At 40.9% G+C, this 25,396-nt stretch overlaps 1 protein-coding gene across 5 annotated transcripts; it reads right to left on the bottom strand.

Annotated features, from left to right (window-relative positions):
- Positions 1 to 163: 163 nt before the first annotated feature.
- LOC123070031 (regulator of telomere elongation helicase 1 homolog) lies at positions 164 to 14,428 on the bottom strand. 5 transcript variants are annotated; one of them, XM_044493042.1, is made up of 25 exons: positions 14,240 to 14,428; positions 13,869 to 14,134; positions 13,523 to 13,662; positions 13,117 to 13,198; positions 12,857 to 13,007; positions 12,243 to 12,405; positions 11,976 to 12,152; positions 11,661 to 11,785; positions 11,381 to 11,435; positions 10,767 to 10,908; positions 10,502 to 10,656; positions 10,322 to 10,413; positions 10,141 to 10,248; positions 9,991 to 10,059; positions 9,386 to 9,472; positions 8,629 to 8,688; positions 4,465 to 4,580; positions 3,914 to 3,971; positions 3,698 to 3,788; positions 3,165 to 3,220; positions 2,622 to 3,077; positions 2,342 to 2,487; positions 2,049 to 2,155; positions 474 to 556; positions 164 to 340 (listed from the first exon to the last, which is right to left on the bottom strand). In XM_044493042.1, exons 1-23 carry the CDS (start codon positions 14,339 to 14,341, stop codon positions 2,077 to 2,079), a joined length of 2,976 nt encoding a protein of 991 aa, XP_044348977.1. In that variant the 5' UTR covers positions 14,342 to 14,428; the 3' UTR covers positions 164 to 340; positions 474 to 556; positions 2,049 to 2,076. The 5 variants fall into 5 exon arrangements, with proteins under 5 accessions (XP_044348977.1, XP_044348976.1, XP_044348975.1 ...); XM_044493041.1 differs by having other exon boundaries at positions 11,976 to 12,405; XM_044493040.1 differs by having other exon boundaries at positions 13,869 to 14,418.
- Between the last annotated feature and the right edge of the window lie 10,968 nt (positions 14,429 to 25,396).

Genomic DNA, 25,396 nt, shown 5'->3' with positions numbered 1-25,396 from the left:
CGCTGCACATTCTGTCGGTTGCCAAACACGCCCATAGTTTTGTTATTTATTTTCTGGATTTAGGTAGGTTATTTAGTTCATACAAAAAAGTCATTAACTTCCACTTTCGTGTAGCAAACTACGTACAACATAAGTTCAACACAACAACCATAAGCTAAGCCCATTGCTGAAAACCTGGAAATGCTCATTAAACTAAATGTACCAGAACCAAAGTACCGAGAATGCGTTATATAAACCTATTTCCAGAAACATAATACAGGATAATTACATTGTTTAATTTACAGTTGAAGATCCCTACACATACTCCACAACATGTGCAATGCACTGATTGGGATGAACCCTGCAGATTCAGATGTAGATTAGTTGTTTTTTAGCCAAGCAATGATATAGATCAATTGACAACCCTCTTTTTGATAAATTTAAACAAAGCTTCGCTTCAGCAACTATTACATCAGATAGCTTCAAGAACTTACACTTCTTCAATAGATCCATCGTTAATTGCATGAATTCAGTGGAATTCTTTGGGCTTGCTGCTTGAGGTTTTTCCACATTTCATCTGCAGATGCACAACATGGTCAGAAACTCGAATAGTCTTATCAGCTAATATAGATAATCAATGAAATGAACCATTTAGGTCATGGATATTCGAGAATACGTAGGAAACAGAAAAGCATATCATTGTGTAGTAAATACAAATATTCTAAACATCATACCTGATTCTCATGCTAAATTTAATAAGAGCACTTCAAAAAGAAAAGATTGTAATAAGGAGTAAAGATATATTATTCTCTTCTTTCTTCCTTGAAATATTAAACAACAAGCTCTCATTAACTAATTGCCATAAATCCCAATTGTAAGAACACTAAAAAGCTACTCCATCCCCAAAATGAATGGTGCTTTTGGCTTTTCAGTCTTCAATGTATGGCTTTGATTACTGGATATTCAATTTGGTGCCCGGGCTCATCTGCACCCGGTGAATAGTAAATTCAAAAAAAATACTTTCAAAAACTTATGAGAAAAATTAGGTGAAAGATGTTCCAACGCGTGATGTTCCTGCCAAATTTCAACTAGTTCGGACATCCGAGGAGCTCATGGAAAAAAAGATAAAAATCGGTCAAAACAGTATGAACAGTAACCTTTCTTACAGCCCTAAATTTTGTCCTTTTTGCTGAGAGCTACTGAAATGTCCAAACTCCACGAAATTTGGCACGGACTTCATGCACATGAGCATCTAGCATCACAAAAAAATTCATTTATTTTTTCCACCATTTTAAATGAATTTACTGTTCACCTCTGGTGCAGATGCACCCGAGAACGCCGCATCCAAATCTCTTATAGTATGTCTACAAAGTTAGTATCAAGACATGGTATTTTGCAAGATAAACACAACGATACCATTCGTATCCGCCTAATCCATATACTTTGGTGTAGTGCATCGAAGACCGCGAACAGTCAAGCATGCCTTACATTTTGGAGGGAGTAATTTAGGTGTGGCATGCAACCACGCATGCCCAAAGTGACATGCAACCTAAGTACTGCGTCTGTTTCAAGATATCTATTTTCAGTCTGCCATGCGCACAGGCCAAGAAAATAATTCATCAAAAATGATTGTGCATTTATGCATACCTTAGTGAAATGACATGCTGCAACAATTTAACATCTACCAGCACAATTTTCATACAAATCCAAATGGCTTAGTGTGTATTAGTGGTCAGAGTTTTAAAAATTTGACTGCACATTCCATGGCAAGATCTATTAACAACATAGGTAGTATCACAAATAATAAAGTACTACCTCCGTCCCAAAATATAAGACGTGCAAAAAGTCTTATATTTTAGGACGGAGGTAGTATTATGTTGGCAAGGTTTAGTTTGTATTAGTGGTCAGTGTTTTAAAAATTCGACTGCACATTCCAAGGCGAGATCTATTGGCAACAGAGGTAGTATCTCGAATAATAAAGTATTATGTTGGCAAATAGTCAGGGTAAGGTACACTGCAACTATCATTTAACAAATAACATCACAATAAAAGAGTGGAGCGAAACATGCCTTTAAATATGTGCAACAGATGATGTCATTATGTATTAGCCATGGTATATTTTCGAACAAGCTGCTCATATAATGGAAGATGATTCTTAGAAACGAAGACCCTGAACCTGTAAGCAGATGAAAACAAGATATTTCAAAGGTTTGATACTCCCTCCGTCCCAAAATAAGTGACTCAACTTTGTATTAACTTTGTACTAAAGTTGAGTCACTTAATTTGGGACAGAGGGAGTAGTTAATTCTCTGTCAGTCCTGAGCACAGTAAATAATGAAGATTACAGCACATGTAGTTTTACCCTTCAAGAAGTGTGAGTCGCCCTGGAGAAGAAAACAGTTTCGCTATTGCTTCTAGTGAGTCTTTGATGTGCATGGTTTTCAATTTTAAGGCCTTCATAAATTCAACAAACTCTCCATACTCTGCAGTACTGAGCTTTTCTCGAGCCTAATAGAAATATCCAAAGCTAAGGATTATTATCTCATACATGAGTGCAAAAATAAACACATTAACAAGATAGCAGTTACTCCGCAAAGCGCAAGACAAAATCAAATTACAGAGAGCAAGCACAAGCAGCATACCAGCTTCAAGAAGGCCGGTCCAGTAGTAGATTCCTGGCCTCCACATCTTTCTTGAATAGCCTCATTCTTTTCACATGCTTGTTCAATGGTACTTCTTTTTGATGGAGGTGTAGATTGTTGACCTCGGTTTCCAGTCAAAGCTCTCGACTCAACATTATGTTTCAATTGTGAAGAGACATCTGCTATTTTAGCCTTCTTAAGCCTCATAGACTTTAAGGTATGTTCCTTCAATTGTCCATGCATGGTCGCATTATCGGTCAAATCAACAACCTGAGAATCCTGAGAAAATTGGCCCCTTGAGGATGCGAGCTGTGAAGAAGTGGAACAGCCATGTTTCATAGGAAGGGTAGTGCGATTGGCAGGAGTGATCTGGGTAAACTTCATATAGTTGTTTTTTCTGGTGGTTGCATTCAATGATGCTGTAGTTCCCCGGTGCTCATTTACTGCTGTGGCAGGCTAGCAAGAGATAGAATATCATCTATAAACCGGAAGTACTAAACGGAATACTGATTATCGAAGTGAATGCAAAGTATATAGACATACCGAGTCAGATAGAATCTCCTGCGGCAGACATTTGTCTGCAGGCGGTGTAACGCTATCTGCATGCAACAGCATTTTTGCAATTCTTAAATGGTAACTAAAAAATATCAATAAAGTAAGAAATTAGCATAAACAATGTTGCAGATCAGCCCAAATACAATACTCTCTCCGTTCCAAAATATATGGTGTATTAAGTTTTTTCAAAAGTCAAACATGCACAGCCCAAATTCAATATAATAGTAATTAAACACAGCAATTCATAGCATATAAACCAGAACAGCAAGAAATGTCATGTTGTTCATTTCCATTGTTGTGCTGTACAACATGGACCAACCTATAATCAGCATTCAACAACCGGTTTAGTCACCATTTAAGCCCATGTTTAGCAAGCTTCAAAGATCAAACCATCAAGAAGCAAACCAGGCAAAAGTTGAAATAACAATCAATTAAATATTTCAGCGGACGTCAACTGGCATTAAAAGAATGACAAAAGCAAACAAAGAGTATCATCTCAAGATTCAAAACAGGGTCCTTACCATTACAGTCCATCTCTTTTGGGTCTACACAAACTTTATCCCGGAAAAATCTTGTCAATGTTTGAACTACTTCCCCATACTTAGAGTAGCACTGCAGGGAAAATATTAGTAGAGATATCTCAAAGAAGCAGGATAAAATCAATAAGCATACCTTTATACACAAGGAAATATTAGTAGAGATATCTCAAAGAAGCAGGACAAAATCAACAAGCATACCTTTATATAAGGTTTGAGCCAGTAGGACATCTGGGATTGGTAATTTGGCCACACAAACCTGCAAATCATGTGCAGTGTCAAGAATCTCACTTAATTCAAAAGGATAGCTCTTAAAAATTCATTAAAAAGCTTTCTGACCACATGAGATTCAAGATAAAAAGCCATTGGACATAGTGTAACCATGTGATCCTTGGAATTCTATATGTTAAGTTGACCTTAGATAACAGAACCAAACAGGATATCTTGATATTTCAAGGTGATCCTTTTCAAGGATTATTGGAAGTGTCTTCTTATGCTAGGTGGATTGTCTCCTTCAAAAGGGACATTTGGCACATTTCTCATTGACTGGTTAAGCTCTTTAACAATGTAAGGGCTAGGGTTGCTGCAGAAATGTCATCTGGAATGCTAAAACAGCAGACATGTAAACAGAGGAAATGCACAAAGTAAACGCGGAACACTGAAAACACTTTATTGTGGTGTTATCCCATTGGGAGGTTTAGCAGAAAACTATGCATATACTCCTTGCAAGGAACATTTAACTGGATTTAGACCTTTCGTCACAGTAAATAATTGCTCCATAGTCATGGCGATGTCTGATGACGCGTCCAACAGCCTGATTGACAGCCCTTGCTGCTTGTTGTACATACCACTCCTCTCCTGTCAAAGTCTACAAGATGTTTAAAATTCATTTTAAATTCCAAGTATGTAAGCAGAGGGATGGAATTACATTACAACAACAACAACAAGTAAGCCTTTAGTACCAAACAAGTTGGGGTAGACTAGAGCTCATGGTTCTGGCACGTGGATAGCTAACTTCCGCACACCCCTGTCCATGGCTAGTTCTTTGGTGATATTCCAGTCCTTCATATCTCTCTTTGCAGACTCCTCCCATGTCAAGTTTGGTCTACCCCCGACCTCTCCTGACATTATCAGCACGCTTTACCGTCCGCTATGCATTCGAGCTTCTGAGACACTTTAACCGTTCGCTACGCATTCGAGCTTCTGGAGACGCTTTAACCGTCCGCTATGCATTCGAGCTTCTGGAGGCCTGCGTTGTATATGCCCAAACCATCTCAGACGATGCTGGACAAGTTTCTCTTCAATCGGTGCTACCCCAACTCTCACGTATATCATCATTCTGGACCCGACCCTTTCTAGTGTGGCCACACATCCATCTGAAAATCGCATCTCCGCTACACCTAACTGTTGAACATGACGCCTTTTAGTCGGCCAACACTCAACGCCATACAACATTACGGGTCGAATCGCCGTGCCATAGAACCTGCCTTTTAGCTTTTGTGGCACTCCAGAAGCTTTGTGCCACTTCATCCATCCGGCTTTGATTCGATGGCTCACGTCTTCATCAATATCACCATCCTTCTGCAGCATTGACCCCAAATATTTAAAGGTGTCCTTCTGAGATACCACCTGCCCATCAAGGCTAACCTCCTCGTGCCTAGTAGTATTGAAACCACACCTCATGCCTAAAACCTTTCAATTCCAAAGTTTCCTCCATAGCTCTAACTTCCTATTAACCCCCGTCCGACTATCGTTGACTAGCACCACATCATCCGCAAAGAGCATGCACCATGGGATATCTCCTTGTATATCCCTTGTGACCTCATCCATCACCAAAGCGAAAAGATAAGGGCTCAAAGCTGACCCTTGGTGCAGTCCTATTTTAATCGGGAAGTCCAATGTCGCCATCACACCATATGAAGGTCCTTCTTATACTGAGGGACAACACTCTCTCCAGGTATCACCTTACAATCTCGGAAAGCACGCATGTCTCTTTTTAAAGAGGGTGTTAGCTATGATCATGACGTAGGCTACAGCTAAGCTTAAGACATCTTCTCCTTAATTCCTGATGCCTTAGCCAAACCACCATGCACCCCTACGAAACATGTGTTAGATGTACCCACGTGGCCATTGAGGTCTCCTCTTGTTAAGAGGCTCTCGCCAATAGGTACACTCATAACCTTGTCTTCCACGCATTCCCAAAACTACCTCTTGGTGTTCTTACTGTGGCCTACTTGCGGGGCATAAGCGTTGATAACATTAAGAACTAAGTCCCCAACTACCAGCTTCACAGGGATGGAATTACATTGCATGCATAAAGTACATTTGTTTCAAGTTCCCGATATAAACACATCTAATTGATTAAAGGAACAACAATATGACTAAGGAACTTTTTCGGCGGAGGTTTATTTTTTAAAGCAAGACGGCCTAAATGGCACTTAGACTATTGATCATGTATAAGATTAGGAAGAGTGATAACTTCTACCACAAATTTATTTGAAAGGTTCCATATCAAAGAAAATATTGCTGGAAGCCCGTCAGACTCCACCTATCGAGGACTAGACATAGGAAATGCTGAAAATGAACTTGTGCAAGCCCTTGGATATATATTCTCATGGATGTGAACTGCCTAAAACCTGTAGAGGGTAGTGTTGGACGCTAGTCCTTTTACCCCGAGAGTGAGTAGTTTCAGGTACCTTCTTGAGCCAGCCATGCTACCATGGGGGTATTTGTCAAGGATTCAAGTTCGTTGACCCTTGCCTGATTCAAAAAAAGGGGCCTACCATGCTCTAGAGCTTGTAGGGATTCATGATCAAGGATGGACTTCATCGGCAATGCAGTTCGAATCCAGATTTCAGGCTTCACATCATCGTGCGCATCAGCCAGACTACCATGCTCTAGAGCTTGTAGGGATTCATGATCAAGGATGGACTTCATCGGCAATGCAGTTCGAATCCAGATTTCAGGCTTCACATCATCGTGCGCATCAGCCAGACTAACAGTACTCCCCCAGCCGCCCCCCCCCCCCCCCCCCCGTGGGAGGGTAGAAATTTGAAACACAATTGGTCTGTATATAATTTTCAGGATGTTATATGGTTTCTGGTGTTTGTGCAGCATAAAAGTTTTGATTTCAATGTGTACTGATCTGCTTATACCTTTGCGCGCGGGGGGGTGGGGGGCTAAGGGAGGGCATTTTGATTACATCGAGGCGGACCTTGGTTCCACTAACTTCTAAGGTGACAACACATTTTGACAGTGACAAAATTACTATTTTAGATCATTTTGATTATCTATAATCTTGAGGTACACTTCTGACTTTGCCAACATATCCACCTTTCCCAATCACACGTATCCCTGTAGCATGGTAAGAAAAATACATGCAACACATACGTCCTCCCATGTTTTCCAGATCCCCGCAACACGTTAAGGCACAAAATCCGCCGGGGGGGGGGGGGGGGGGGGGGGGGGGGGGGGGGGGGGGACACTCATCTTAATTCGCTTGTGTGCCTCCCCCACAGTGGAAGAAGTCGGCGGGCGCCATCCTCCAGTTGGCCAATGCCGTCGAAGGTGAACTCCAGGTCATCGTGTCATTCGCTTAGGTGAAAAAATCGAGATAATCCCATCCTAACGTGTCGTTGATATTCTTTATACTTCTTGGGGAATGCAGGATAGGAGGGCACTTTCACGCGCGCGGGGAGGGGGGGGGGCATGAGGAGCAAGGTGACGCTACTGAGTGTAATTTTGTGTAGTTTTTTTAGAGATGTTGGACGAATTTTGTTTGGAGTTGTGTGATCTGATTTTGTGTGTGGTTGTATCGAGATGTACGGTACTTACACATGTTACATTCTCGGGTGACACTATGTGTGCGCATTCTGTGTTGTATGGTACTCCCTCCGTCCGAAAAAGCTTGTCCCTCAAATGGATGTATCTAGCACCAATGTTAGTGCTAGATACATTCATTTCAAGGACAAGTGTTAGCTATCAGCATATCAATAATTTGGATTGTTTGATTAGCTTGTTCATCTTAAGCTCTTTCATTACGATGTACACGTGCTAACTGAATATATTTAAGTTTGAGTACTCACACAATTTACCTCTATCTCTACTTACTTTCGTATATGTCTGCCAGTCGATGAACTTAGTAAAATGTACCAGAACAAAATAATATTTCCAATTAAGTCACGGTGATTCAATGCTTCAAAGGGACCAATTATATAAGATTTTTTTTCTTTTTCAGAAAAATCTTCATAAATTTCCTTTCAACTCTGAGGCCCGCGTGGTGAGAAGATGTTTCGATTTGTACACTAGGTGACTTCAGCAATTTCTTCTTTGCGCATCCCCATGAAGTCTTATATGCACTAAACAAATCAACCAACGCTCGTCTACTTCCATAAACCAGGTTTGGGATGGTGTGAGTTAAATGCTCACAGCAAGCGCAACACAACAACTCTTCTCAAAAAACAAGCGGAAGGACGAATGATTTGGGATGGCGTGGTGCTTGAGGTGACTGAGAAACACGACAGCCATGGCGGGTGGGACTAGACAGGACACTAAGGAGAGGATTAAAGAGGGCAAAATAAACATGAGCTTCACATCAACATGGTCAGCCCGGCAGGGGAGCACGGAGACAAGACCTCTATTGTCGGTAGCGATGTAAACGTTGTGAATTACAATGATGTTTGATCCATGTCTCTATATCCGAGTTTATTATTCTCTGGCAATGCATGGGCAGTCAACTAGTATTAGGTAGAGATAGAGATTACTGGTGGCATAAGGGGTAAATTTTAGCAACTCCGCAACTTCGGTGATGGACGAAAAAATAGGGGAGAAACATTCCTCCATTTAATATTACATATAAAATAATATTAAGAGAATCAACCATAGAAAATTCAAAATTTAGTATAGAAAATATTAACCTTTGGGTTTTTGTTAGATGGTTTAGCCTGCTTATCCAAATACTCACGCTTGAGCCGAACCTGAAACAATCACAAAGGGAAAACAGCAAGATTTACTAAAGCAATAAAGGGCAATGAAACTACTTTTTTTGGGTAACACAAACATTATATATTTCTGAAACTTGAGAGTTATATGTCTCCCCGAACAGAAAAATGGAGGTTCTCACATCATGACTGTATTTGTAGGCTAGGAGACGAGTAGCTGACAAACAATTCTTTTATTTCTGTACAAGGTGTCAAAAGCTTATGCAGATTCAAAAACTCCGGAACGTAAGATATTTTCTCAGAAAAAAAAAGATCAGAAAATATTTCCAGCCTAGCTACACCACCAATTCAAGTTTTACAAAAAGGAAAATGAAGTACTCCCTCCGTTCCATATAAGTCGTCGCTGATTTAGTACAACTTTGTACTAAATCAGCGACAACAAATATGGAACGGAGGGATTATATTCTGAACGCATGCACCAAACCCAATGTTGAAGGTCACATAGGTAACTCTTCTGGAAGACAATTACCAGTGGAAAATGAAAAAACCTTCACTGGTTGTAAGATGGAAAAAGTAGGCATCATACCCTTCCAGTAAAATAATGTGGTTAATAGCTTGTCATGCTTTCTCCAACCAATTAGAGTTTCACTAGTAATCCCCTCTTACTATACTATGCTAAGGATGGGAATCCACAGAAAAAATGATGAGGACGGGGAAACAAGACAAGGAAGACCTTAGGATCAGTCGGGGTGGAGAAGGGCATTCCAGTAACTATTACAGCTCTCCCAGCACGGTCAGCAAAATCAAGACCCTCACTAACCTGTAAAAGTATAAAATGCATAAATAATGGATATGCAATCTTTTAATGTCAACTAAACAGCTACAATTTGAAATGTGCACCCCTAACATAACAATAAATCCATCCTTTGAATAACGCTTTAGTTAACTGTAGCACCGCAGTCAAACAGCTTGTCTGTTTACTCATACTCATCGTGCCACAAATGAGCATTCCCTATTAACCATTCTGTTTTAGACTTTTAGTATGACATTACATTGTTCATAAGACAGTCATCCAACAATAATACAGCTTCTATTAGCACTACAGCATTCTTTCTTTATAGTCGCTGAAAACTGAAACATTCGTTGTCTTCTGACACATAGAAAATTATTGAAATTAAGAATTGTAAATTTACAATAGATCAAGTAGCACAATTAGACTTGGGAAGGAATGATTTGACAGAAAGAAACGTTAAACTTTTAGCAAAAGAAAACTAAAATCAATATTTCATCAGAAGCTACAATACAAAACAGAAGCTGTAAGAATGAACAAGAACAAACTTTGCCGCGACAAACTGCGAAAAAAATTGCCCCAAAAGTAGAAGGATCGCGTAATTTGGCCTCATAATCCTGCAAATCACATGGTATAGAGTTATCTGAGCTTATGAAAAGTTCAAAGTTCAAGTGGGAACTGATAAATGATCTCAAAACCTCAATTGCATTTGGGAAGTTTGAAGACTGCCTAGGCTCTATAACTGGCTGCTTATGCTTGCACATTCTCTGCCATATTGTGCTATCATCCACTGAATGTTCATGGTTCTGCAAGGGATTCAAAATGCTCAAGGACAAATAGCACAGACGCTTGGGATTAACTCATGGCAATTACACAGACCCTATTTTTCCAGTAGTCGATACACTTGTCCATCATAGAATATGAAGGAAAGAAAACAAGGAGACCATCTGGCACAATACGGGCAAAATTAACTGCAAAACAAGCACAAACATCAAATGCATACAGCAGCTAATTCAAAATACAAGCAGCTGCATACTGTTCAAACTTTGAACTGCCTACCTATAACAGTGCCCAATTCTTGTTTGTATTTTACAGTCTCACGTGTCCGATAAGAAGAATTAAGTGGGTGTCCTGATGGCCCCACAGGCACAACTCCAACCCAGATTTGATCTTGAGAAATGACATGAGGATTCTCTAGCCTGACAGGGAACTCACTGGATGCATGGAAACATATTGCATCGACATCAAATAGAGAAATAAACATAAAGGCAAAGGTTCAAGTCAATAAACAAGTAAAGGAGAATTAAACTAGAGTTTTACTTACAGGTTTAATTCCATGGCAAGCGAGTCTAAGGGAGATAAAGTTCCAGAAGTTAAAATAATGGAGCGTACACCCAACTTCAGAAATTCCTCCATAGCAAGCCCTGGGTTAAAACACCACCAACTAAGAGTCCTTGAAGCCTTACCTGCAAATACATGAAAATGTTCATAGCAGACAATACAACCAGTTGATCATTGAAGGAGACTAACTGACGTCAACATATTAATGACTTAAATGTGCTTTTCTATAATTCTATGGTTACAAGGAATTATGAAACTGCCTGGAGTCAATGGAAGTTATGCATGTAACTTAGAATTAATCAAGTGACAGAGAAAGACTAAATGCTCCATGCTTTAGTACAAATCTTGATGGCGGATTTTGCGGCTCCCACCACCATTATTTAGATAAAGGGATTATAAGTATGCTTATGTTACAGATATGATATAAGAAAGGAACAGATAAGTCCTTCAAAAAAAAAGGAACAGATAAGTGAGAGCAAAAAAACATTTCAGGTGAACGTATTCAGTACCAGATATGGTTATGAGTCATGGAACCAAATAAAATCAGATAAAAATGAACACGTGCAGTATAGAATAATAGGTATGCTTTGTACTTACCGAAAACTTGCAATGAGTCACCAGATGTCTGTCGAGATGATTCATTCACATGAAACTGGAAACAAAAGATTTGAGTCTGGTTGTAAGAGCACACAATTGCCAATAAAGTACGCAAGCGTATACTGCAAAGCATGGAAAGAGAACGGATGACAAGACTACGAGTGAAGCCATACTAGAAGTCATGCATATATCATCATCATACATACATGGATGTGTATGATTCATCACCCAATAGTAACAGATGAGAGAAGTAACAATTACACAAGGCAGAGAAACTTACACTATAATACTTCGCATGGTTTTGACCACCACCCTTAAATATTATGTCAAGCATATCTCTAATTGTTTCCAATCTAGACACAGTAGATTTTGCCTTAACACCAGCTTTAGTTTCACCAGAATTTCCTGAATATGTAGGAATAAAACAATGGAGCTCAGCTACTGCATAAACCATGAAAATCTACAGAAATTTCAATGTGGTCAACTGAAACAACAAAACAAGACTCTGGAAAGATTGGCAGGTTTGGTGTTAACTAACCACAAAGAAAATGAAATGGATTCAAATGGAAAAAGGAATCATACAACAGACAATTACCTTCCTCGAGCAGTAGAGAAGCACTATCGATAATCTCAATAAGCTTTTTGGATGTTTCAGACGTAATATTCAGTTCAGAGAGGAACTCGTATATGTAACTCCCAGGCTTTGTGTAACCCAGCTCCTTGGAATCAATTACAAGCTCACCGATTTTTTTTTCAAGTGCCATTAAAAGAGCTGGAAAAAGAGTTCCACTATTAACATGAGGAAAACTCACTTTCACAATCATCAAACTGAAAGGTAAATGATGTGAGAACTTTGAGTAACCTTTGAGGATAGCATAGTTTTCTGGGTCAAATTGTTTTTCAGCAGAGTTTTCAATGGACCTCTTGAATGAACACAATTGGATGCATTCTTGAGCTTCCGTGATGCAAGAAGTGAGGTTGCTGGTAAGCAAGTCAAAAGAGGCAGCATCTGCACATATACTCTCCTGAATAAAAAAGTGATTGCAAATTCAAAACAAACCACGAGGATATTGCAAGAATATTGTCTCAAAATGGATATCAGGAATATATGTTTTTGCAACTGGGTTCTTCAAAATTCAAGGCTAAAGTGCATCAAGAGAGTTCAGTTATTAAGTTAAATAACATATTAAGTTTCGTGCACCAACCAGTACAACCAAAAGTCCGAACTTACGGAGAAGGTTGGGCAATCCACATATAACACCCCCTCTCATGTGTGGCTTGATAAGGCCTAAACATGGATGGAAGGAGGGCGAGCATTTAAATGAAAATGCAAAAGCCAAGACTTGAACCCAAGACCTCTTGGGTCTGATACAATATTAAGTTTCATACACCAACCAGTAGAACCAAAAGTCCAAACTTATGGAGAAGGTTGAGCAATCCATATATACTTAAACAATTATGTGCATATTTCCTTACCAGATTGTGTGCCTCATCAAATATAAGTACTGCATTGTCCCATGATATGCCAGTTAAGGAACGCCGATTTCCCGGATCAATGAGATAGTTATAAGGAGCAAATAAAATATCAACCGACTTGGAAAGCTCCCGGGAAATGTAATATGGGCAACTACAGTAAAAACAACAAATGTTATTTGGAAGAATGCATATGCATGTCTGGTTCAGTGTCTGTATAGTGTATAGTATGCAAGTTAGGAAGAATGAAATATAAAACTTACGGTCCCTTGGTTCTCCCAATATTAACCAAGTCTTCAATGTCAAAAGGCTCACTCCCAATCTCGGTGTTGTTTTTCATGTAATCTACAAGAATCCATCGTGTGTAATCATATGGTTAATTAACAAACAACATTCATTTTTTTAATGGGCCATAACAAATTAAGGTAGCAAGGAGAAGAAAGGGAGATTGCATAAAAATATCCAACCAACATAACAAAAAGAACATAGCATCTGTATTAAAGGGCAGTTACATACATCAGCCTATAGGTTGTAGCAGTTACAGCAACACACCTAGTATAAATTTAAAAACTTGGAAGCAGGGTTGCAAAGTTCCATCACTGCCGCTTATTTTTGTGTAGAACCAATTTTAAGGACCTGTATACCAAGAAAAGATGCAGTTGCACTTACCAGTGACAATGTTGTTATGACGGCACAAGCGCTTCTTGCAGAGGTAGTGGCAACCATTGTTCTGTGCTTTTCCCTGGAGTTTGCTCACTTCTTCATGGATGCACATCTGCTCACGGGAGCCCAGCACTGCCATTTTCGGCCTGTGAAACGTTATGCACCAAAAATCAACCACTGACAGTGAAGGGGCTATGAAATTTAGCCGAAACTAACTGCAGCTCCAGACCTCGACGACAGGACATTCATGGTAAATTACTAAACAGCATACATTTCCACACAATCAGTCCTCCAATAAGAACAGAGTGCAATCACGGACAGAGGGTAATTGCTCAGAAACTATGGTATCGACCTGTAGCTGGTGGCCTTGAGCTCCTTGATCACCTGCCGGAGCTGGCTATGCGTCCGGGAGGCATAGATAATCACGGGGTACGACGATGACTGGGTCGCGGATGCCCCAGACTGCTGGCTCCCTGATGGCTGGCTGCCTCCCCCGCCCCCACCGCCGCCACCGCCCCGCAGAAACTCCCCGAAGGTGCGCCGCCAAGCGAGCGTGGAGCAGAGCAGGCAGAGCGTCTTCCCCGTCCCCGTCGGGCTCTCGAGCAGCGCGTTATTACCCTGTACATCGATAAGGAGATGAAGTGAAAACGAGTAAGAAGAAATGGAGGAATGGGCGGCGCGGGGTAGGGTTTGGTGCTGGGGTTTTTGGGATTGGTTAGCCACCTGTTGCAGTGACTGGAGAACGCGGTCCATGTAGGTGATCTGGCAATCGTAGGCATCGTAGGGGAAGTCGACGTCCACGCCGCGGATGCGGTAGACCGGCATTGCGGCGGCCGGAGGGGGAGATGGAGGAGGGGTCGGGGGTACGAGGGGGGAGCTTGCGGGGGAAGGAGAGGGGAAGGGGACGAGAACCAAAAGAGAGGATTTGGGGAGTATTTACTGCTCCCGAGCTCAAATCGACCTCATGGGCAGTAATAAAATCATAAAAAAGACTGATTTGTATTTGCAACAGACATTGTTGAATGTTCTACATATTTGCAGATGTCTGTGAAGAAAAAGCATACCTAATGCCCTGCGCGAAGAAACAAATTTGATGCTCCAAAAAGATTTCTTTAAAAGTATTTTGGGGCGCTGATTTTGTTATTTTTGCCCAGACCTCCAAAAATGTGATTTCATTACGAAAATTTGCAGTCATAAAAAAAACTAAGCAATGTTTCTTGCAAAAAAATAGATTTTTTTAATTCTTCTATTTTGTGTATTTTTATTGTTCAATGCGGGAGCATTTGAGTTCAGGATTAGGACACACTCGCGATTTAACATTCATATTCATATTTGTATGAATAGTGAACGCCTCCTTCCCTAAGAAAAGTCTAAGGTTTCTTTGCCTCCCACCCGCGCCGGCGCCGATCGGCCTTAGATCCAAGGCAGCGTAGTGGTTCCCGGTCCTTTCCGACGGGAGGGCTTTATTTTTAGATGTTTACTTCGGGTTCTGTTAGGGTTCGTGTCCTACTCATGAAGACGAGGCGTCGGCGACTCCCTGAAGATGAAACAAGGTTCTCCCCGCTTAGCCCTCATCCCAGTGGTGTGTCCAGCATCGTCAGTGGCGTGTGGAGGTGTGTCTCCGATGGATCTGTCCTTGGTAGATTTGCTAGGATCTGGTCGTAGTTCGTCTACGCTCGTGTGTCTTCAGGTTGGATCCTTTCGATCAACACTACTCTTCATCTACGATGGTTGTTGTTCTGTTGCGTTGGTCCTATGGGGTCTTAGCACAATGACTTCCCAACTGTCTACTACAACAAGATTTTGCCCGGCTCCAGTGAGGAAGGACCGATGACGGCGACGCGCTTTCGTCTCACTTCAATGCTTGTAGTCGTCGCTAAGTGGTCCATGAATCTGAATGTAATGTTTATATTTTTGATGTCTGTTGTACTGCCGTGATTGAAGATGAATAGATTGAATTTTTTAAAAAAAACATTATAAACACAAATATAAAAGGGTGTTTGGTTAGCTGGCTATCCCTAAGGTGGTTAAGGGATCGCTACTTTTTAGATGATCGTCGGATGTTTGGTTTAGGGATAACCAGGGCCATGGGCAGCGAAGATTCTACAGTATCCCCTCAAAATGCGGTTGAGCACATCCGCAAAAATCTCGCGAATATGGCCAACCACCAACACATGAGCCACTACCTTCAGTTGCAAATCATTTTTTGCATCTCTCTCTCACCTCTATTTTCCCCATTTGTGATAGAGGCAAAGGTGTCCCGTCTTTCGATGAGATGATGGATTTCGCTTTGGTGGAAGTCGACTTTGACGATCCAACTACGAATGTGCGAGAACGTCGCGCCTTAGCAATCGCTAAACCAACTCCGAGAGGTTATTGACCACGCCGGAGCACGATCAACCTGACCACGAGGGTCTGTTTCCTGCGAGCAAACGAAGAACAAGCAAGAAACTGAGATTGCAATCTAGATATTGCGAATATAAGATGAAAGCTTTATTGATCAAGGTGGGGTTCTGTGACGCCTTTGTTTGGTCGTTGAACACAAACGAAGTACGCGAAGTTGCAGCTATGGCGAACTTTTAATCTAAACAAAACCCAAAGTCTAAACGGTGCCCTAAGGGCTATATATATGGAGGAAGAGGGGGGGAATTTCGTGGCCCTTGGTGGAGGGGTCCGAAATCAACCCTATCTCTTGTTTCCCCACACATACGGACTCTAAAAATAGCCTATACTTATGTATTTCGAAATTACAGGGGCCTGACCCAATAATAAGGTGACGTGGCACCTAGAATAGCCTCGGGACGAAATTTATGAAGTGGCATCTTGTATATTTCGTCCAAGGCTTCATGCACCCATTATGGTGGCTTCAAAGTCCTGAAATCATCACTTGTAACTCCGTTCTTGTTCCCCTTGCGCATGCCATCATCTCCATGCTTGTTCGTGCTCCAATGTCCATCCTTCTCCAAGCTAGGCCCTTCATTTGTAAGCAAAACAAATGTATCCAATTTAGGTAGCATCATATTCTCATGAACATTAGAATCATTACCAAGAAACAGAAGTACCTGATAATTTAATTGGCGTGCGCGAGCTCTAGTAATTGGTCCAATATATGTAGCAGTAGGGGTTGTGGGTGTAACAATGGTATTGATGTCCTCATCAATTTGGTTCCATCCCCTCATGTGGTGCGGCCGAACAGAACATGTGTGATGGTGGTAGGACCCAGAGCGATGACACTGGCAGATCAAGCGCGAGAGTGGTGGCTAGACTTTGAGCAGTGATGGATGCCAATATGTCTCAAACGTGTCTATAATTTTTTTATTGTTTCATGTTATTATATTATCAATTTTTATATACTTTTATAGCAATTTTTTATGAACTAACCTATTAATGTAGTGTCCAGTGTCAGTTCTTGTCTTCTGCTTATTTTTTGTTTTCGCACGTAATCAATATCTACGGAGGTCAAGATACGTTGCCAATTTAACACATTTTTGGGCGACGAGAAATGCAGGAAGCTTCGGGAGAGATTGAGACGAGCCACGAGGGGCCCACAAGGGCAGGTGGCGCAGCCTAGGGGTGGGTCCACATCAACCGCCTTGACCTGATTCCACCGCCATAATTCCTTGTAAATATCAAAACCATTTGTGGTACCTCTAGAAGAATTTTATCGTTGTTGCAAGCCTTTGTTCCGAAAAATCCCATCCAGAGCATGCCGGAGGGGGCATCCATTGCCGGAGGGATCTTCATCAACCTTGTTGCCTCCATGACCATGTGTGAGTAGTTCCTTTAAGACCTACGGGTCCATAGTAATAGCTAGATCGTTCTCTCTCTTTTGGATATTCAGTACAATGTTCTCGTTCTTGATTGAGATCTAATTGATTTTATCGGTGGTGTGTTTGTTGGGACATGATCAATTGTCACTTTATGATCAGATCGTTCACTAAATTCAACTGAATCTATTTGGGTTTTCTTGTTGCATAATTAAATAGCTTTGTAATGCTCTTCGGTCTATCTATCTTCTTTGGCCAAGTTTGATTGATTTATCTTCAGTGAGACTAGTGCCTTATAGTTGGTTCAATCTTGTGGTGCTCTAACCCAGTGACAATATGGGCCAAGACAAGTATTATATTGTTGCCATACTAAGGATAAAACGGTGGGGTTTTGTCATATTGATCGACTTCTTCGTGTCTACATTATGGCATCTTTCTTATTGTGATACTTTATTTCTTGCAAACTCAATACCTTGAGATGCATGCTGAGTAGCGGTTTTAGGGTGGAGTGTTAGTAGTAGATGCAGTTGGATTAACGTTTATATATCATAGACGTAATGCCCATATGAGATTATGCCATGGATGATCATAGTCATAAATATTGCAATCTTTTCAATTGCCCAAGTGTAATTTGTTTACCATGTCATTCGCCTGTTTTCGAGAGAGATGTCACTAGTGAACCTATGGCCCCCGGGTCCATTCTCCATCAATACTTTATTACAAAACTGCTTATTTTTATTTTTTTGTTTCACTATACTACCACTATCTAACTCTATTTGTTTTAATCTTGTAACTAGCAAGACAAGGGACTTGACAACCCTCTTGCCACGTTGGGTGCAATTTTTTATCTTGTTTGTGTGCAGGCGACGTTTATCTTATTAGCTAGTTGACTCTACTGGTTCGATTAAACCTTGATTCTTAACTAAGGGAAATGCTTTGCTTCTATTCTACATCACCCTTCCTTTTAGGGGAATCCCAACAACTCCTACGGGAGTAGTAGATGCCTCCAGGAGCGAGCCACAACACAATGGCAGGGCGCGTTGGGTGGCAGATCCAACCATGGCGCTGCGATAGGGCCAGCCAGGTCGCACGGGGCGGCAGGGCCAGTCATGGCCCGAAACCATCTAGTTTGGACAAAAATTGATTATGTGCAGGTAATGTTACCATCTAATGGGAAAAGGTTTTCACAACAACCCATCTAGTTCTTATCCCTCCAACTAAACAAAAATATTTGACTAACCCATCGATCTCTAATCCTTACAACCAAGCAAGAATGAGGATATCCCTAGCCATCTGGCTGAGGGTATCCCTAGCCAACCCCTTCCTTCCCTCAAACCAAATGCCACTAAGGGCATGAAAGAGTCAATGGAATACCTTGCTAATTTAAATCTTCTTCTAATGTCTATAGAACTATATGCTCCAATACCCAAGGGATATGAAATATGTTTCACTAGTGGTCTAAAAGCTTAGTGCATCTCCCTCCCCGAGAAACTACTCACAGGTGACTAGGGTTTCCCCTCCTCCCCTTAGCGTCGTCGTCCATATGCCCCACCTTTGATGGCTTTTGGATCGTGGAGGTGCGGAGGACCCCAACCCCTTGTCAGCGGGAGGGCCCCCGCTCTCGTTCTTGTTTGGTTCATCGTCTCGGTTGGGGTTGTATGACAGCGATGATGTCCCCTGGTAGGTATAGTGTCTCCCAGCCCTGATGGTGCATCTAGCATCGTCAAAATGGATGGGTGGTGGTGTATGTCCATTCTACCTCGCAGGATTCGGTCGATGTTGGTCTTTGATGGATCTATTTTTCTTGGACCAGAAGACACCCAGAAGACTTGGGGGGAGGGCCAAAGGAGTCCCGAGGAGGCCACAAGCCCTCAGGGCGCACCTCAGGGGGGCTCAGGCTTGTGGGCCCCTCGGGAGTCCCCTAACCCTAACTTCGCCTCTATATATTCTCAAATATTCCCCAAACATCATAAGCGTCCACCAAAATACTTCTCCGCCGCCCAAGCCTCTGTTCCCGTGAGATCCCATCTCAGGGCCTTTCCAGCACTCTGCCAGAGGGGGATTCGATCACGGAGGGCCTATACATCAACCTTGCTACCCTTCCGATGATGCGTGAGTAGTTTACCACAGACCGACGAGTCCATAGCTAGTAGCTAGATCGTTTCTTCTCTCTCTTTGATCTTCAATACAATGTTCTCCTCGATGTTCTTGGAGATCTATTCGATGTAATCTTCTTTTGCGGTGCGTTTGTTGAGATCCGATGAATTGTGTATTTATGATCATATTATCTATGAATATTATTTGAGTCTTCTCTGAACTCTTTTATGCATGATTAAGATATCTTTATCTTTCTCTTCAAACTATCAGTTTGGTCTGGCCAACTAGATTGGTTTTTTCTTGCAATGGGAGAGGTGCTTAGTTTTGGGTTCAATCTTGCGGTGTCCTCACCCAGTGATAGAAGGGGTAGCAAGGCATGTATTGTATTGTTGCCATCAAGGATAAAAAGATGGGGTTTATATCATATTGTTTGAGTTTATCCCTCTACATCATGTCATCTTACTTAAGGCGTTACTCTGTTCTTATTAACTTAATACTCTAGATGCATGCTGGATAGCGGTCGATGTGTGGAGTAATAGTAGTAGATGCAGGCAGGAGTCGGTCTACTTGTCACGGACGTGATGCCTATATTCATGATCATTGCCTTAGATATCGTCACAATTATGCGCTTTTCTATCAATTGCTCAACAGTAATTTGTTTACCCACTGTATGATATCTTCAAGAGAGAAGCCTCTATTAAAACATAAGGCCCCGGGGTCTATTTTGCATCATATATTTCCAGATCTATAAACCAAAAAAAACCAAAAATATCTTCCTGCAATTTATTTATATTTACTTTAGTTTGCTCTTTTGATTATCTTTTATACCTATCTCTATTAGATCTCACTCTTGTTCGTGACCATGAAGGGATTTACAACCCCTTTTTCGCGTTGTGTGCAAGTGTTTATTAGTTTGTGCAGGTGCATATATTGGAAACTTGCTTGTGCCTCCTACTGGATTGATACCTTGGTTCTTAACTGAGAGAAATACTTATCTCTACTTTGCTGCATCACCTTTTCCTCTTCAAGGAAAAAAATCGACGCAAGCTCAAGAAGTAGCACCCCGCGGCACGTATGGGCCAGGCCTGGGGGCTCCTATCGGTGCAACAAACATGAGTGTTTGCCGCCGTGACTTATGCACAGGCGCGTTGCAAATCCTTGTGTCAAGTACCAAGTCTCATACGCAACTAAGCCAGAGAAGCCGCTCTTCATGAGATCAATGAGAGCATTAGGGAGACCAAGCATTGGAACAAGACACGAATTCCATAAAGCATCCAACTCTGGCAGGGGTGAGTCGGCAAATCAGGCCCCGGCAAGCCCTTCGGGCATGGGTTCCCCGCCAACACCAATGCTTTGCCTCTCTCACCAGGTGGCTGCTGATTAGTGAGGTGCCGAGCCCGCAGGTGCTTAGGTGGACATAACCCATGCATGTCAGCTTGCTGAAAGGATAATTCACCTTCAATGGCACCTTTCCTGATGGCGTGTCGCGCTAATAGGAGGTAGTTGGTTAAGAGGCACAACAACCTTGGTAGGGCTACCTCTCCACATGACACCTAGCAGTGCATTTAATGCATCTTGTCCTAACTGCCAGAGTTAGGTATGATAGCTCTGTATCAGTCTAATCACCCCCGTAATGACCTTTTTGCCACTGTGGTAACCCTTGAGCTATAAAAGGAGGGCCAGGGCAACACTAGAAGGGGTTCGAATCTTTGCAATCCTCACGCATAGGCACTCGTGTAGCTGCTCTCTTCCCACCTCTTGCCGAGGGGAGCGCTCCGTGTACTTGCGCCCAGCACCATCAATACACCCAAAGGTAGGAGCAGGGTTTTACGCCTCCGGGCGGCCCGAACCTGGGTAAAATCGTGTGCTCCTTGTTGTGTTTGCTCTTTGCGTTGATCGCCACCCCTTGCCGAACCAGCAAAGGGGCTGCCCTGCCCCATAGATCGCAAGTTCCATGCCGCCAGACTCCTGCCTGCATCTACTACTATTACTCTGCACATCAACCGCTATCCAGCATGCATTTAGAGTATTAAGTTCATAAAGAACGGAGTAACGCCTTAAGTAAGATGACATGAATGTAGACAAATTAAACTCACGCATGAATAACCCCCATCTTTTTATCCTTAATAGCAACGATACAATGCACGTCATGTCCCCTACTATCACTGGGATTGAGCACCGCAGGATCAAACCCATTACAAAGCACCTCTCCTATTACAAGATAAATCAATCTAGTTGTCCAAACCAAATCAATAGATCAGAGAGAAATGCGAAGCTATAACAATTATGCATAAAAGAGTTTAGAGAGAACTCAAATAATATTCATGGATAATCTGACCATAAACTCACAATTCATCAGATCCCAGCAAACACACCGCAAAAAGTGATTACATCGGATAGAACTCCAAGAACATCGAGGAGAACATTGTATTGAAGATAAAATAGGGAGAAGAAGCCATCTAGATACTAACTATGGACCCCGTAGGTATGTGGTAAACTACTCACGCATCATCGTAAGGGAAGCAAGGTTGATGTAGAGCCCCTCCATGATCGAATCCCCCTCCGGCAGAGTGCCGGAAAAGGCCTCCAGATGGGATCTCTCGAGAACAGGAACTTGCAGCAGCACAAAAATTATTTCGTGGACTCCTCTGTTGGTTTCATGATTTTAGAGGATTTATAGAGGCACAATTAGGTCAAGCGGAGCCACTTGGGCCCCACGAGCCACCAGGACGCGCCCTACCCCCTAGGCGCGCCTTGGTGCCTCATGGGCCACTGCTCCATCTTCTCGTCCCGCCCCGAAGCTTCCATGGTCTCTTATGTCAAAAAAATCTCCTAAAAGTTTTGTGGCATCTCGACTTCGTTTGGTACTGATATTCTGGAAAACCAAAAATAGGCACAAAAAAACAGCTGGCATTGGGCACTAAGTTAATAGGTTAGTCCCAAAAATGATATATAATTGCTTGTGAGTGTATAGAAGACATCCAAGATTGATATTATAATACCATGGAACAATAAAAAATTATAGATACGTTGGAGACATATCAGTTCCCAAGCCGAAAGGTAAAGTTTACTCCCCCTCAACCATTCAAACACAAGCCATGGCTAGACGAATCCTCGGGTGTGCCCTTCATACAATCACCTTTCGGGGGGAGTTTGTTTCATTATTTTTCATTTTGATCATGGGACTGGGCATTCCAATTACCAGCCTCTCTCGTGCAATGACAAGTGAATAAACACCCATCGTGAGAATAATCCGCTTAGCATGGAAGATACTGACCACCCCCTACTGCTTCATGAGCGCTACGGGCACACAAAATAGATGCTTATTTGAAGATTTAGATATGGCATTTGCAAATTTACTTGGACTGGCAGGGTAGTACCGTATATAGGTAGGTATGGTGGACACTCATGGAAGAAACTTGGCTCAAGGATTTGGATACACAAGCAGTATTCCCGCTTAGTACAGAAATTTTGGCTGGCAAAAGATTCTAAACAAGCACCACATGTTGGAGGATCCATAACAATATAACTTCTATATAAATACACACAACCATAACTCATTACGTTGTCTTCCTTGTCCAACTTCAACTAATTTTCTTAGTTTGAAAATAATTAATGGGTATTCACAATTATAAAAGATTTCCAAGATAATATACTTATGCGTGAAAGTTCTCTTTCATATACTAATCATTTATGAATTGCTTGTATGACCAATAATGTGATTGTCAAACTTCAATAGATTTTACTTTCTAAACCCATTGTGAAACTACTACTAGGCATGATACAAACATATGAAGCACATATAATTTCAACTCTATGATATTCAATTCATTCAACAATTTACTCATAGGACAAACTACTCAAAAAGGGTATAAGTGAAGATCAAATGAGTAGTTAAATAATTGAGTAGCACGTGAGGGCTCTCTCTCTTTTAAATATTTCAGGTCTTAAGTATTTAATTCAAACAACAAACAAAACAAAATGAAATGACAATCCAAGGATAGTACATCTCATGCGAAGAAGCAAAAAACTTAGGCTCAACCGAGACTAACCGCTAATTGTTGATGAAGAAAGGTGGGATGCCTACCGGGGCATCCCCAAGCTTAGATGCTTGAGACTTCCTGGAATATTAACTTCGGATGCCTTGGGCATCCCCAAGCTTGAGCTTTGTGTCTCCTTAATTCCTCTCATATCACAGTTTCCCTAAATCTTAAAACTTCATCCACAAAAAACTCAACAAGAACTCGTGAGATAAGTTAGTATAAATCAATTCAAAATCTTATCATTCTCTATGGTAAAAAATTACTAAAATTATTATTTAAAATTGCATACTAAATGCCTCTGTATATTTAATACTCCTATCCTCAAATAGAATCATTAAACAAGCAAACATATGCAAACATAACATCAACTTGTCTAAACAGAATAGTCTGTAAAGGATAGAAGAAGAGTCATACTTCTTTAACTCCAAAAATTCTGAAAAATAACCACACTGTAGAAAATTTATCATATCTTACTGCATAAAAATTTCAAGATTTTATCATGTTCTGACTTTTCTGAAGAATTTAGACAATAATAGAAATCTCTAGTTTCAAACAACAACATATAGACTTGCAAAATAAGCATGGTAAAGGCTATACTTGACAATTTTATTGAAATAAAAGATACAAAACATTATCCTTAATAACAACAAGCAAATCTCAACAAAAAAATGACGCTCCAAGCAAAACACATATCATGTGACGAATAAAAGTTCCTGATTCCTGTAGTGCAAGTGAGGTTACTCATAATGTTAAAGACAAAAGAGGGGACGCCTTCTGGGGTATCCCCAAGCTTAGCTGCTTGGGTATTCCTTGAATATTACATTGGGGTGCCTTTAGCATCCCCAAGCTTAGGGTCTTGCCACTTCTTATTCTCCCCATATTGATATCTCACCCAAAAGTAGAAAACTTCAATCACACAAAACTTAACCGAACTTCGTGAGATAGGTTAGTATGATAAAGAGCAAATCATTCACTTTGGTACTGTCAATACAAGATTCATAATTGTTCTTACATAATGATTACTATACTCTATCATATGTATGATTTATATTGGCCAATATAAGCCATAGAAACTGTAAAACAAGCAAACTATGCATCGAAAACAGAATATGTCATAAATAGAACAAACAGTAATAATCTGAACAATCACCATACTTTTGTAAGTCCAAAAATTCTGAACAATTAGGAAAATGTATGCAATTTGTATATCAATCAGGTGTAAAAAATTCAGAATTTTATCACATCGCAGTGAATTATGGTAATTCCCGAACTGGGAGCAAAAGTTTCTGTTTTTGCACAGAATCAAGCCAACTATCATCCACACTATCCCAAAGGCCTTACTTGGCACTTTATTGAAACAGAAGCTATAAAACATGATTACTACACTAGCTTAATCATGTGAACACACAAAAAACTAGGTAAAGATATTGGGTTGTCTCCTAACAAGCGCTTTTCTTTAATGCCTTTTTAGCTACGCATGGTGATTTCATTGATGCTCACATAAAAGATAAGAATTGAAACATAATGGGAGCATCATGAAACATATGACTATCACATTTAAGCCTAACCCACTTCCTATGCATAGGGATTTTGTGAGAAAACAATTCATGGGAGCAAGAATCAACTAGCATAGGAAGGCAAAACAAGCAATACTTCAAAACTTTCAACACATAGAGAGGAAACTTGGTATTATTGAGATATGAAAAAGCACATGTTCCTCTCTCATAATAATTTTCAGTAGCATCATGAATGAATTCAACAATATAGCTATCACATAAAGCATTCTTTTCATGATCCACAAGCATAGACATTTTATTACTCTCCACATAAGCAAATTTATTCTCATTAATTGTAGTGGGAGTAACTCAAAAAAAATAACTATCATGAGATACTTGATTGACATAACCAAATTGAACATTAAAATCATGAGGACAAGTTGACAATGCTTGATAGATATGAAAGAAGGGAATATT

Source organism: Triticum aestivum, chromosome 3B (assembly GCF_018294505.1).
Source record: "Triticum aestivum cultivar Chinese Spring chromosome 3B, IWGSC CS RefSeq v2.1, whole genome shotgun sequence".
Taxonomy (NCBI): domain Eukaryota; kingdom Viridiplantae; phylum Streptophyta; class Magnoliopsida; order Poales; family Poaceae; genus Triticum; species Triticum aestivum.
Note: the sequence above shows the minus strand (reverse complement) of the source record. Positions and strands in the feature narration are given on the sequence as shown.